Genomic DNA, 15,000 nt, shown 5'->3' with positions numbered 1-15,000 from the left:
AGCATTCCAGGTGACTTCCTCAGGAAGCTGGTTGAGAGAATGCCAAGAGTGTGCAAAGCTGTCATCAAGGCAAAGGGTAGCTACTTTGAAGAATCTAAAATCGAAAATATATTTTGATTTGTTTAACACTTTTTTGGTTACTACATAATTATATATGTGTTATTTCAGTTTGGATGTCTTCACTATTATTCTACAATGTAGAAAATAGTAAAAATAAAGAAAAACCCTTGAATGAGTAGGTGTGTCCAAACGTTTGACTGGTACAGTATATACATTCATACATGCATACATACATGTCAGAGACAGAAACAGAGGTAGAGGCACAGAGACAATGTCACTTACTTGTTCAACTCGTTCAACTCTTTCTTTGTCGAAGGAACCATCTGATCTTGATCGCCTTTTGCTGTTTCTTGATGAAGATCAACATGATCTTGTTTGTCATCTTCATCTAATGCACCTCGCAAACATTTACTCCTGAAGCGCTGCTTACGTTTGCTTCTTCCCACTGATAGCACTTTTCGCTGTACATTGTTCTTTACAGAAGTCATCTTGTTGTTTCCATGACTTTTGCTGCTGTTGCTGTCATTCACAATACTTGACTTTGTGAAGGAAATGGACTCATCCTGAAAATCTGGACGATTTTTAAGTTGCCTCACTCGACCCATTTCTTTCAACAGTTCAGTGTCCACATCGTTCTTCTGGTCAACTACCTTCGTCCTTTGCCTCTTTACATTCCTAACATGCATTTTGTCAGTACCATTGCTGGGAATGGAGTCAACATGGTCTGGAGTGTCAATCTGCTGTTCTTGCTTCTTCCTAGACCTGGTCATGATAACATGCTCAGTGCTTTCCTCACTTCGACTGCATATATTAACATACTTATCATTTTCCTTTCTAAGTTCTTGCTGTTCATCATTTGTCATGCAGTTCATATCATGCAGTGGATCAAACAAATCTTTTCCATCTTGCTTAGACTCAGAATCCGTTTGTGGTAGGTTCTGGGACAAACCAGATGCCGGCATTGCATGTCGTGGTTCCGTCGTCATACATATAGCTGAGAAAGTAGGGTTATAACTTTTGCACTTTTGATGGATGTCATTTGTTGTGCAATGCAGTGTTGGAACCACATTAAGGCCATTATCAATTGCATCTTTCTCATGCAGTGATGGCTTCTCATGTGTGTTCTTTTCAACAGAGAAGGTTTTATTCTCTAGGAATTCAGAAAGTTTTACTGGGGATTTTGGGGTTTCATTCCTTTTTGATGTCGTACTGCAGGTCTGCTTGCAGCTTCTTTTACTCCTCGTTGATGTGACACCTGCCAAAATGGCACCGCAAGGTTAACTTGTCAAAAAAACAAATAATTGCAAAGATGTATAAACAATAGAATTAGGATTAAGGAAGGCCATTCGGCTCATTATATGCATATGACGTGTGAAATCATGAACAAAATTTATTACCCTATTCATCTTCTATTTATCATCAAATAAGCACAGGCTACCATCCACATATTTTTCATAATCAACTTAAATAACATCTCATTTGATTTGTTGGTTGAAACAACGTGGCTCCTTTTTGAGAGAAAACATGGGATAGTTAATGCTCACAGCCTCACAACAGACAGACAGGATAACCAGCTTCAAATCCCCATCTAAAAGAAAGCATGCAGCAAATGGTACCAACACTGCTATAGGAGTGGATGCTACAGAAGTCCTTGCTCTTCCATGAGCCTCGCTCCAGTAAAGAAAAAAAACAAAACAACAACAAAAAAAAATACCGACAGGTTCATGCTTCAGTTTGAAATAAAAGAAAAAGGAAAACACTACAAAAGATGAATTTTATGGTTATTGCAAAAGTCAGCAGTGATCCAACTCTTAAAATATAATGGGTTAAAAGCATTAAGAACGAGAACAGCGCTCGGTGGAGCGCATACCTCGGCCAGGCTAAACAGTTTACGTTTTGTATCCTACTGATGGGCTGGAACTGCATCTGAAACTTAACCATAATCTCATCAATTGTTATTGTCATCTCCCCAACTCATCCACCAAGTTTTGTCATAATCTGTCCACAACTTTTAAAAATATCATGCGATACTGTACAGTTGTGTTGGACCCTGCTATACGCAGGGGATATGTTTCCTGCAAAATACCACGAATGGCGGACATTGTTTGAAAAAAAAACAAACAAAAAAAAAACAACAACGTCTAGGCTCGTGTTCGAGTGATTACACAGAACAAATCAGGAAACAGCAGGAGAAAGGGGAAGCACCAACAGCACGGCAGAGGGAGAAAGTAGTCCGAGACGGACAAACAAGGGATTCCTTTTGTATACATTGGCGAGGTTCGTATAAGAGCGAATATAGAAACATACAAGGAGAGCAGGAGACAAGCGGGGAGGGTAAGGGAAGCATAAAACAGGAGGGAGCAGAGACATTAGGATATCTGTGGAAGGGAGAGGGATGGGGCAGGGTGCATGGGGTAAACAAGATGGACACTACAGGGACGTTGAGAAAGGAAAACAGGGAATTTGAAGGAGGTGGTTGTGGGGTGAATTAACGGGGTAGAAAATATCATGGTTTTGGATGGGGGACGATAAGAGATGGTGGTGAACAGCTGTTTTGAAGACCTGGAGGGAAGAGAGGGATTGAAGAGATTGTGGGCGTTTCTTCCAGAGGTGGGGAAAAAGAAGAATGAAAGAGTGCAGGTGAGCAGTGAGCAGTAATTCTTGATTTTGGTAGTTTTACCAGAAGGGGGTTGCTGGTGGACCTTGAGCGCCCTGCGGAAATATTGGGAAGACAGATCACAGACAGAACAAAGGGTGGGGGGGGGGAGGCCAGAGAGGAGAAGATATAAGACAGAAAGACCACTGAGCTGCCTGCGGTGAGAGAGTGACAGACCCAAAGAATCAGCTTCATTGTGGGAGACACCAGTGATCCTAAAAACTTTGGTTTTTCACAGCGTGAAGCCGAGCTAGGTGTGAGGCAGGAGCACCACCTCAGAGGGTGCTCCATCAGGCTGCGGATGAAAGCTTTGTATGTGGTTAGGAGCTCAGGTGTGCCAAGGAAGGACTTTGCATGACAGAGGATGCCTAGTTGGCAACTGGCTTTGGAGGCAGCTTGGAGATGTGGCTTTTCCAGGAAAGATCATGGCAGATAGTGATGGCCAAAAGCTTGAATGAAAGGACTTCTTCAAGGGGATTGTTTAGAAAGTACATGGGGAGGGGGGGAGGGGGGGTTCCAGACGATCCCTTCGGAGAGACATAGTGAGGGTGTGAGATTAAAAGACATATTCCATTAAAGACAGGATTAAAAAGACAGGATTTTTCAGGATTAAAAGACATATTCCACGTGTTGGACCAGCTTGTGATTTTATCCAGATATGCAGAGAGTGAAGAGGCTGCTGCCTGCCGGTCTGAGGGATGACAGACGGTACACAGCAGATGGTGGCGTTTTCAGAAAAGAGATAAAGAGGATTTTCCAGTCAGATAGATCATTCATGAAGATTAGGAATAATATGGGGGTGAGAACACAGCCGTGGGGGTACTCCAGCCTTGACAGGGTGAGGATATGAAGGGGTTCCATTGAGAGCCACACATTGTCTCCGAGAGTGGAGGAAGTCAGAAAACCAAGAGAGGAGTTGGTTTTGGATTCCATAGGCAGACAGTTTGGAGAGCAAGGCAGGATGCCAGACTGTATCAAAAGATCGAGATATGTCCAGGGAGATGGCCCTGATCTCATGTCTGATGTTGAGAGCCTCCACCGTTGTTGTGAGAATCGAAGCAGCATATCCAAGGTAGTGTGACCGGGTCTGAATCCAATTTGATGATCTGAGAGGAAGCTGTAGGAGAAAAGGAATTATTTTATGTCAACTGCGATTATGAATTCCATGACCTTGCTGATTATTGTAATGAAGCTAATTGGGCTGAAGTTAAAAGGATCGGTTTTTGCACCTTTTTTATGTAATGCCAATTTCCAAGCAGATATAAGTTGTTCTATGGTGAATGACAGGGTGAAAAGGGCAGAGAGAGAGAGGAAGCACAAGAACAACAGAGCAGGTTTTTAGGACACGTGACACGTGTTACCATCCGGTCCAGTTGCAGAGTCATTTTTGAAGGTTGCCAAAACTTTCCCCCTTTTCAAGTGCAAAAGAAACAGAGTTCAGGAGCAGTTGGATACGACTGGGAAGGGTAGGTACTGAGAGAGAGAGGGTTTAGGGACAATATTTTGAAGCAAACACAAAATTGAGGCATTCGGCCTTCTCAGGAGCGGAGTCGGCTGTGATGCCATTTGAAGTGAGGGAAAGGGTGGATGGGGAGCATACACCAGGGAAAGACTTGACGAGGCACCACCAGGTTTTAGATGGGGGAGACGAGTTTGAAAGCTCATTTTTGAGATTGGACAGGTATTGTTTTCTGGCTTTCCTGAGGGTAGACACACTTGTTGCGGGCTTTGTGGAATGACCAGGTTGCCTTCGGTCGGATTTGCCTTCCAGGAGAAGAATGCAAGTTGATTTAAAACAACAGCCTCACCACAGGATTCAGAGAACTAAGAGCAGGAGAATGCGTAAGATAAATGAAGATGAGATGGGATGAATCTGTGCATAAGAGAGCAGTTTTCTGTAGAAGAATTCCCAGGCTGAATTAATATCAGCAGTGGTAGACATAGGAGACCAGTTCTGAAGTGCAAAAACAAACAAACAAAAAAACAAGCCGGTAGGAGACCATGGGTCGCCCATCGTCATACACGTCATACACCCAACGTCCCAACCTGTCCACCAAGTTTCATCGGAATCCATCCACAACTTTTTGAGATATCGTGCTATATATTGTTTTTGGCCTGTTTCTCAATGGTGAAGAATCACTTTTAAAAATCTAGTAGCCGGATCCAGATCCCGATCTTCACCAAGATCTAATCAGTTCGTCCTTGTCACACATCAAACCAGTTCACAAAATTTCATCCAGATCCGTCCACAACTTTTTGAGATATCCTGCACATAAACAAACAAACAGACAGACATGCTGGTAGGCGGCCATGGGTCGCCGAGCATCCGATGACCTTTGACCCCTGATCTGAGTTAATCTAGTACTAAGTACTTACGAAATTGCAATCGAATCGGTTAACCCGTATATGAGCAAGGGGGCTTTGAATGGTCATTTTGCCCGAACAATGCACTCATTGAACTTTGACCCCTGACCTAGCCGAGATAGGTCAATATGTCCTGAAGCAAAGTTGTAGTACTCATTGTGTACTCTGTACCTATGAACTTTCATTCATATCGGTTAACCCGTGTAGGAGCAAAGGGGATTTGAATGGTCATTTTGCCCGAAAAATGCACTCATTGACCTTTGACTCCTGACCTAGCCGAGATAGGTCAATATGTCCTGAAGCAAAGTTGTAGTACTCATTGAGTACTATGTACCTATGAACTTTCATTCGTATCAGTTAATCCGTGTAGGAGCAAGGGTGCCTTGAATGGTAATTTCGCCCGAAAAATGCACTTATTGACCTTTGACCCTTGACCTACTCAAGATAGGTCATTATGCAAATGAGCAAAGTTGTAGTACTCATTACGGTATATATGCATGTAAAGATTCATTCGATTCGGTTCAACCGTCTTGGAGCAAGTGTACCTTGAATTTTCAGCGGGAATGCTCAATGGCCCTCGGACACCCAAATTGAGAGGGTTACCATTTGGAAACTATAAGATATAGAAAAAAATGGATGTCATATAGCGGATAGAGAATCACCTTAAGATTATGCATACCAAATCTCATCGAGTTCCATCGACTGATAACTACTCGGTATCAATTTGAATGAAAAGTACCGAAAATGCAGTTCGATATCGGAAATCCCCAAAGTTCGAGGGGGTGCTGTGGGTGAACAAAGATATAAATCGAAAATCCGGCTCGATCGTTTGTGCACAATGCCTTCCAGATGATTAGTGTGAATTTTCATGACCATCTGATCATAACCCTAGGAGGAGTAGCATTTGGCACGAAGGCACCTCCAGCTCTCGCATATTATTGATTTTTGCACTAATTGACCTTTGACCCCTGACCTAAGCGAAATCAGTCAATATGTCCTGAGGCAAAGTTGTAGTACTCATTGCGTACCATGAACCTGCAAACTTTCATTCGTATCGATGCACTCACCTGGTCGCTAGGGGGCCTTCAATTTCCGCCAATTTTCACGCATACCATAATTGTAGGGGGCGCTGCGGGTAAAGTATTCCATACATCACAAAAACCGGAATATATTTGATAGAGCATCACCTGTGGATCATTCGTGCCAAATTTCATAAGCCTACGTGGGATAATGGCTTTCGGAATTGATTTTGCGTGAACGGTACCGAATTTGAAGGTTTTTCGGTTGTTGCTCGGGAACCAAAGCGTCCCTAGCAACCATCACAATTTCCAAAGCACTAGGTCATAAGATGTACCTACCACCCGAGTTTGGTCAAAATCCGCCCACGTTTACTACCAATTATGCTGATGACAAACGAACAAACATCCAAACAAACAGACAGAATTACTGACAATAAGGGTCACCTATTTTGGCGACCCAAAAACAACCACGAATATGCGAAGCACGAATGTCGAAGCAGTTCACACTTTATGACCCATAAAATAGCGGCACCGCAAACGTCGGGGTTCGACAGGACTTAAATTTCAACAAAACAATGACATTAAAGATCGTTAAAAAAAAATCCGAAAGTTTAGCGTTAATGAAGCAATTTTATACATCACCCTTATGGCCTTGTACACTGTAATAAGACAACATTGAGTCGCAGTTTCGGAGATGGAGCCTTTATTGATCCCCATAGAACGTAGCATCAATTGGCCTCATACTTACATAGCCATATTGGCAAAGCCTTCTTCACCCCCATACTGTTGCTCTCACGTGCCACACCTTCACATGCTATATATCGATATATTGCATGATCCTTGAAAGTAGTATTATGAACGCGATTTGTGTACTTCAGTGTTCAAGTATCAAATTCAAATTAAATAAAGCCTTAAAGAGGTTTAAAGATGCATAAATAAATGAATTCCAGGTTTTACTACTGTTTTCCCCAGTGTTTATTACATCACCCGATCCAACATGTTTCGGTTGTTATTCGTGCCTGTTGTTTATGTCTTTTGTAATTATAACATTCTCATTTTTTTTTTAATCTATCTCTATCTATCTATCTATCTATCTATCTATCTATCTATCTATCTATCTATCTATCTCTCTCTCTCTCTCTCTCTCTCTCTCTCTCTCTCTCTCTCTCTCTCTCTCTCTCTCTCTCTCTCTCACTCTCTCTCTCTCTCTCTCTCTCTCTCTCTCTCTCTCTCTCTCTCTCTCTCTCTCTCTCTCTCTCTCTCTCTCTCTTTCTTTTTCGAGTGCAGCCTGTGGCTGCTGGTTGCATCATTGGTTGGGATGCGGCTATGCCGCTGATGCAGTGTCTCCCTTACCAGCACACTGGTACTCATTTTGCCGACCTCGGAAGGATGACAGGCTGAGTCAACCTCCTGGTGTATTTTAATTCAGCGGCCAACGGGGCTTTCAACTCAGGACCCTAGGATCCCAAACCGCCACCCTAACCACTAAGCCAACATCAGGCTTCATAACATCCATTAAAACAGTAAGTTTCCTGTTTGGAATGATTTTCAATTTTGTTTGACTGTCAAGCAGGCAGAAAGTAAAAATATTATCTCACTCTACTCTGCGCATGTGCGATCGGGACGGAGTCAAAGGCAAAGTACAGTCCAGTAAAGCGAGAAACTTGTCTTCCTATTCATGTTCAAAAATAACATTCGATTTCAATAAGTTGTTTCTCGATCATAAACTGATCAGAAGGATAGACAGTTCGACTGATGGACATGAAGCAATTGCTTAATGCCGCTTTTTGCTTCGCATGCGTGGGGTAACAATTTAGGCTCTTCCTAATGTATTACTTTAACATTGAAAAGATTATGTAAATTATACAAATTCCACAGCACCCTATACGAAAGATATTTTCATCGTAACCCTCAAATTAGTTGTGTACCTAAATATTTTAGCAACTCATAAGTGAGTGACCAATTCTCTGACTGCCTGGATCATCAGTAGGGCTCTGTTCCTCATTGAGGTTTTTACCTTTTTAGTGCAGAATCTCTCCAAACAGTCAATGGCCCTGTTTGTCTGATGTCTAGTCTGTGTTGTCTCCTCTACATCTCTGCAAGTGAATGTGTGATTGCTCCTCCACAAGCCTTAGAAACTGCAGAAACGAGAACAGCACTCCGCCACGTTTAACGATGTGCCTCTGCCCACATTATTACATCAATATAATATTTGCACCAAGTTCGATTTAAATCCATTCAGCTGTTCTCAAGCATCACATTTTTACCTGACATGATCTTTGACCCCCTGATGCTGAAATCTAATCAGTTCATCTTTACATCATTATACATACAGTATACAGGTACTTGTATCAAGTTTGGTCAAAATCCAATCACTGGGTCACAAGTTAGCATGGAAACAGAATTTTTACCTAACATGACATCACACCTCTGACTTTTCACCTCTTGACTCCAAATTCTAATCAGTTCATATTTACATCATTATACATACTTGTACCAAGTTTGACTTGGATCCTTTCAGCCAATCTTAAGTTACTGCGGTAACGAAAACCTGTCATGGATGAATGGACGCACGGACAGATAGACGGAAGCATGGATGAAAGGAAGGATGGACTGCCAGACAGACAGCCCAAAAACATAATGCCTCTGGCGACTTTGTCGGTGGAGGCATAAAAAAGGACCAATAAATGTATGGGCACATGGGTAAAGGCAAATGTGTTTTTCCCCAGACATTAAAAAAAGGATTCCAAACACTCACCTTGTGTGCTTTTCTGTGGTTGTGGAAATTTGCTCTGGATCCTACACTTCATGTTTGATTGGTTCTTGCTATTCACCACAAAGGTCTGCTCTGGCAATTTCGCCTCCTGAAAGAAACAAGTGTTAAAAAAAAAAAAACCTACAATAAAAATTGCTGTTGGATACAAAACTAAGTTAAGTCCAAGTTTGACGAAACGGTCAACAGCATAACATATAATAACAAGAAAAAGAGCAATCAGAGATTGCAGACCCTCGCCAGGACTTGTTTTGTGAGGTGTATTTTGTGTGGCGTTTGTGTACTGGTATGTTATGTAATAAATAAGAGACATAATTAGAACTGCCACTTCAAAACTGCTGGCAATGATGACCGAGTACCAAGACATCACGCTTTGATTCAACCCCGCTTTGATCGGACGCCTGACCATGACAAATGACGTTTTTTTATTATTATTTTCAATTGAATTCAGAAGGGAATTAAAATAAATTAAATTCAAATCGAATGGAAGACCAAATCGGTACAGTCCTGCATTGAAGTAATCAGAAGGAACCCAAACAAGCAAAAAGAAAAGATGACGTCATCAGGATGAACCTGGATAGGATTCGCATTTCAGCTGCTTCTCCTCTACTCTCAAACCCATCCAGGCACAGCCAAGTCAGCCTTATTTAAAAAATATTTAAAATTTTTTTTTAATAATCCTGGCTGCCAGACCATGTGTCTGATCAAGCTGAAATTTAAAACATATTTCCCATCCCTAATAGACCACAATTGTGAAGTTTCACATTGATTGTTTAAGCGGTTCTAGAGAAAACATTATTTAATATTTCTCTTAAATCCAATATGGCTGCCAAATCAAGTGGCATCAATTATTCCTTAACAACCTTGTACATGCATGCCTTGGGAAACATTTATGTGAAGTTTCCCCTTGATCTGTCCAGCTATACTGGAGAAGATTTTTATGTTTTAGGGTAAATCCAATATGGCTGCCAAACCATGTGATCTATGATGTCATATGTGCGAATGTTTTGTTCCTCGTGGATAGGTGATCATGTGTAAAGTTTCGCCTCGATCTGTTGAGCCATTTCAGAGAAGAAGATTTTTGAATTTTTTTTATTTTTTTTTAAAACAACAATTTGGCTGCCGAATCATGTGACCGATGAAGTCATCAAAAAAATTTGTGGACCGTTTTAACCCTAGATGACCCTAAAAAATTTTCATACTGATCAGATGTAGCATTCTACATATGCAATTATGACATCATAATGAAGGCACTGATGACATCATTAAAAAAAAAATCACATTCATTCCCCATCAGGAGTACTTGCTATGTGTCAAATTTCAATCTTTTCCTTGGTGTGGTTTCAGAGATACAGGTCTAATTTTTTCCCCGTTTTTCCAATATGGCTGCCGCACCACGTGACCTATGACATCAAAATTATCATTAAAACATTCTACATGAGTAGTCACACCAATGGTGAAAATTTTGTCTCAATCCGACAAGCGGTTGCGGAGAAAAACACGAAAGTTCTGTGCGGACAAACAAGCAAACAAACGGACCCAAATGCAATAACCTCTCCTTCGGCGAGGGTATTAACAAAAAAAATGAGGCGGCTTCAAAGAAGGAAGTGGGCAGGGACGATCATGTGGTGTTTTTTTTTTATTTGGCCGAATGGACAACCAAACATTGTGTTCGGCATTTCAATCTCTAGGGGAATTGTTTAAGTAACTGAAGACGGTGTCAGATCTGAAAATCTTTTTTCTGCAAACTCTATGATCAGCAGGAATACTCAAACGTGAATGATGCCAGATATGCAATGTTATGCTTGGCGACCATGGCAGAGAATGTTATGCCACCAAATTGATATGCCTTGCATAAGCATGTTCAGCGAGCAATGGTGATGGACAGGTTGACGGACGACATCAGACTGGAGTCTTCATGGACTATGATGTTCACGGATGACATCATGATCTGTAGGGAGAGTCGGGAGCAGGCTGAGGCGAGCCTTGAGAGGTGGAGGTACGCACTGGAGAGAAGGGGAATGATAGTCAGTAGGAGTAAGACGGAGTACATGTGCATAAATGAGAGGGAGGGTGGTGGTATGGTGCGGTTGCAAGGAGTTGAGGTGGGGAAGGTGGATAGGTTTAAATACTTGGGATCAACTGTCCAAAGTGACGGAGAGTGTGGGAGAGAAGTGAAAAAGAGAGTGCAGGCAGGATGGAGTGGGTGGAGAAGAGTTGCAGGAGTGATTTGTGACAGAAGCGTAGCTGCAAGAGTGAAGGGAAAGTATATAAGACGGTAGTGAGACCAGCTATGTTGTATGGTTTGGAGGCGGTGGCGCTGACAAAAAGACAGGAAGCGGAGCTGGAGGTGGCAGAGTTAAAGATGCTGCGATTCTCGTTGGGAGTGACGAGGATGGACAGGATAAGGAATGAGTATACAGTATTAGAAGGACTGCGCAGGTAGGAAGGTTTGGAGACAAAGTGAGAGAGGCGAGATTGAGATGGTTTGGACATGTGCACAGGAGGGAAGCGGAGTATATCGGGAGAAGGATGCTGAAGATGCAGCCGCTAGGCAGGAGGAGAAGAGGAAGGCCAAAGAAGAGGTTCATGGATGCGGTGAGGGCAGATATGCGGGTGGTTGGAGTGTCAATGGAAATGTGGAGGATAGAGCCTAATGGAGACGGTTGATCTACTGTGGCGACTCCAAACGGGAGCAGCGGAAAGAAGAAGAAGAAGCATGTTCAGCGAGCCAATTTCAAAGCCGCCATTTACAAGCGTAGCTTAGAACAGCACCCAGGTATTCCACCTCCTTTTGGACATGGATGGAAGCTGATAATTTAAATGATGCAGTTGATGCCCTGGGAATTGACTGGATCCCCATGCAATCAGCTCAGAAAAGCATCCTTGATCTTTCATCCTGTGCATGCAAGAAGGTGAAGTGCAGAGTCGGGGGGTGGGAGCAGATGACAAATGCTGCGTGTCTTCAGGCATTCCGTGCACAGAACTATGCTCATGTCCATACATTTGAGAACAAAGATCTACCAACTCCCACTGATGAAGATGATGTAGACAGTGAGCCTGAGGAAATGGTGAAGGAGATGATGGGCTCGACTAGTTGAAGATGACGACTTTCAAGAAGAGTCATCTTTCACATAGTGTGGACAGTAAGTAGATGCACCGCCTCAAAGCTAATGCCACTGTGCATGATTGCGTTGTCATCAATCAGGAGTGGGCAACCAAAGTTTTCATGGAACCCAAAATGATATCACAAATTTTGGGTGTGAAGCGTGGGCTAACGTGCAACTTCTGCTTTGTATTGCAAGTCCATTAAGCGTGCTAGTGTTATTGTGAATAATGTGGTGGTGTTCCTCCGTCAATTTGAATAAAAAAAAAAATAGCGCATGCATTCAAGGTTTTGACAGAGTCTGCCAGGTCAGCAATTAAATTCTGACCCTGGCAGAGTCATGCCAAAGACTTTTATAAATGGTACATACTGCTTCTGTGCTCAGCATTTAAAAGGACAGAGCACGGACAAACCCCATCGGTTGGTGTATATGTGGAGACGGAAATTTCTCCTTAGTTGCCGCTGGGTGTGGGGAGAAAGAGATGTCGTCAAAAAGATGGGGTCACTGGGAGCCAGAGTGCTTGCTCTTGGATGCAATGTTACTTCCCCCATGCTTGGTGGCTCTGTTTAGCTGAAATCAAGCCTGGTGTGTGTGTGTGTGTGTGTGTGTGTGTGTGTGTGTGTGTGTGTGTGTGTGTGTGTGTGTGTGTGTGTGTGTGTGTGTGTGTGTGTGTGTGTGTGTGTGTGTGTGTGTGTGTGTGTGTGTGTGTGTGTGTGTGTGTGTGTGTGTGTGTGTGTGTGTGTGTGTGTGCAATTTGTGTTCCAGCTATTCCATGAGCCTGAGACCCTGTAGAAAATAATTCCGTGTGTTTCTTACCTACCTGTCACCATCACTGACTGGAATAAAACATGTTCACATTCTAGTGTGGGCCTAATGTGCATACATTTCCTTTGTTGGATGAACACATTTGCACTTCCTATTTGTTGACTCAGCCTAAGTGATGCTTCTTCGCACAACATTGGCCTGACATGTAACCTGGCAAAATATTTGTTGAAGAGATCACATACCTTTAAAGGCTGGGTTATTCAAAATGGATCCCTCCTACTCTGCTCCCTTGACCTCAACAAACTTCTCCCTAAATTGTTGCAATACCCAGGTTGCTGTTTTTGGTCATGGCTCAGGCAAAGTATCTTTAGTCATTGTGTGTCTGGGTCTTAAGAAAAGAGGAGTGAAGAGGCGTATGTATGACATAACAAAGGGTGGGTTTGCAGGGAAGAGAGGCAGGATAAAACTGTCATTCTTGCAAATGTAACATAAAGACGGACAGTGACTGTGAAGGGCAAATATATTTTGCAGTACTTGTCTTCCCTCACCATTTCTTTGCATAATTGTGACCATCCCACATGGTTCAAAGATTTGTCATGACTTGGTGACTTCCCGTTACTGTGAATCAGACCTGAAACCAAAAAAAATTGATTAACCAGACAGTAGAAAACGTCTTCTCACCCTTTGTTATCCATGAAGCCAGCCTTCCCCATGTCATTAAAAATAATAAGAAGCCATCAAAAAACGAATCTTTACAATTATGACTGCTGGAAACAATAAATGACGTCTAAAGGACTTACGATGATGTAACAAGGCATATACGGCTGCATGCTCAAAATATCAATCGACTTCTTTTATTACATGTAAATTTTGGAACACTTGTAAATTTTATAATCAATCGGTTCCCTGTGACTTAAAAAAAAAGTCTACCGTGAAAGATAATGATTATTTTTTCATTACATTCAACATCTTCAACGAAAATTACAATAAATGTTTGCACTTGTTTTGGGGTATATGATCCATATCTGGTGGAAAAGGTAGAAGTAGGTGATCAGTTAGGGATGATCACAATGTATTGTGATCCAAACTGCTGTTCAGAGTAAGAGTTTGGGATAGTGGAGTAAGCAATATGCTTTTAGTAAGAAAGACTGAGCAGTATGAGGACAGAGTCGGGTGGTATATTTTGGGTGAAGATAACAAGAGGGTAATTAGCAGCAGAGAAATGTTCAATCTTTTGGGAGTAAATACACATTGGACATCAAGGGAGGCACAAAGTGCCCTCCCGATATATGGGACGGTTTCGCTGTATGCAACTTTAACACAGGGACGGAAAATTTGTTTCCTGGCTTTTACTGGAAAAAATTGGTTGCAAATTTCAGAAGTAAATCCTTCGTACGTCGAGGTAATATGCTCCAAATTTCGGCAACGTCCATTTCCGCATTCTTGAGTTTTTTTTAGTTTTTTTACAAAAACACTCGAAATTCACATTTGTGTCTGTCAGTCTGTCCCCCCCCCCCCCCATCCATCCGTCTGAAATGTGTTGGTGCTCATATCTCAAAGGCTATACAATCAAATGAGCTGAAACTTGGAATATACATCAGACAATACTTCAAATTAATGGCTTTCGAAACAATACAACAAAACAAAACAAATTTCACCTTAGTGCCATAGTTTTTGCTTTTTTGCGAGTTTTTGCTCATTTTCAACCATCCACGCATCAACAACAAATGTCAGAAACATCATACAATTCTGCTTGGTTTCCACCAGAAGGCAGCACTATTTATCATTTATGGATATGCATTGGTAGATCAATTTATTTTTGCATCAAACAAGTCGTCTACAATTGTACGTACTCATTACCCTGCGCTCACGAAGTGAAATGCAGGATTAAGCGATCGGTAGTGTATGTACGTATATCGTACGTCGTACGTGTATGCATTTGGTTAAAATCTAAAACAGTTCAACGTAGGAAATTGAAACTTTACCACATGTTAGATGACCATGTGATACACCCCAGGCTGGCTCTGCCCCTTTCACCTCTGATTGGCCAGTTCCCTTCACGGCAAAGGCCGTTTTGATCCGATTATGGTAATCAGCAGTCTTCACGGCTGATTTGCACACGGACACTGAAGAATGTGGCTCCTATGGCGGCGCGGAGCGTCCGCGTCGACGGCATCTTGCCGCTGTTGCTGAGGCGGGCGTGATGGTGTCGCGATGTTGATGGCACTGTGGTGGGGATGGCGTGGTTGTAGAGTT

General features: G+C 42.3%; 1 protein-coding gene across 3 annotated transcripts in view; it reads right to left on the bottom strand.

Moving 5' to 3' along the window:
* MIS18BP1 (MIS18 binding protein 1) overlaps window positions 1-15,000 on the bottom strand; it is a 184,037-nt gene that overhangs the window by 82,457 nt on the left and 86,580 nt on the right. For all 3 annotated transcript variants that reach the window (XM_085884325.1, XM_085884342.1, XM_085884332.1), the window contains 3 exons: window positions 13,293-13,375; window positions 8,858-8,963; window positions 343-1,315 (listed from right to left, as the gene is read on the bottom strand). In XM_085884325.1, the coding sequence (XP_085740451.1) occupies window positions 343-1,315; window positions 8,858-8,963; window positions 13,293-13,375 (1,162 nt within the window). The remainder of the gene's footprint in view (window positions 1-342; window positions 1,316-8,857; window positions 8,964-13,292; window positions 13,376-15,000) is intronic.

Source organism: Eptatretus burgeri, chromosome 1 (genome assembly GCF_056783735.1).
Source record: "Eptatretus burgeri isolate ZD-2024b chromosome 1, Ebu_testis_v1, whole genome shotgun sequence".
Taxonomy (NCBI): domain Eukaryota; kingdom Metazoa; phylum Chordata; class Myxini; order Myxiniformes; family Myxinidae; genus Eptatretus; species Eptatretus burgeri.
This window is presented reverse-complemented; position numbering and strand designations above follow the sequence as displayed.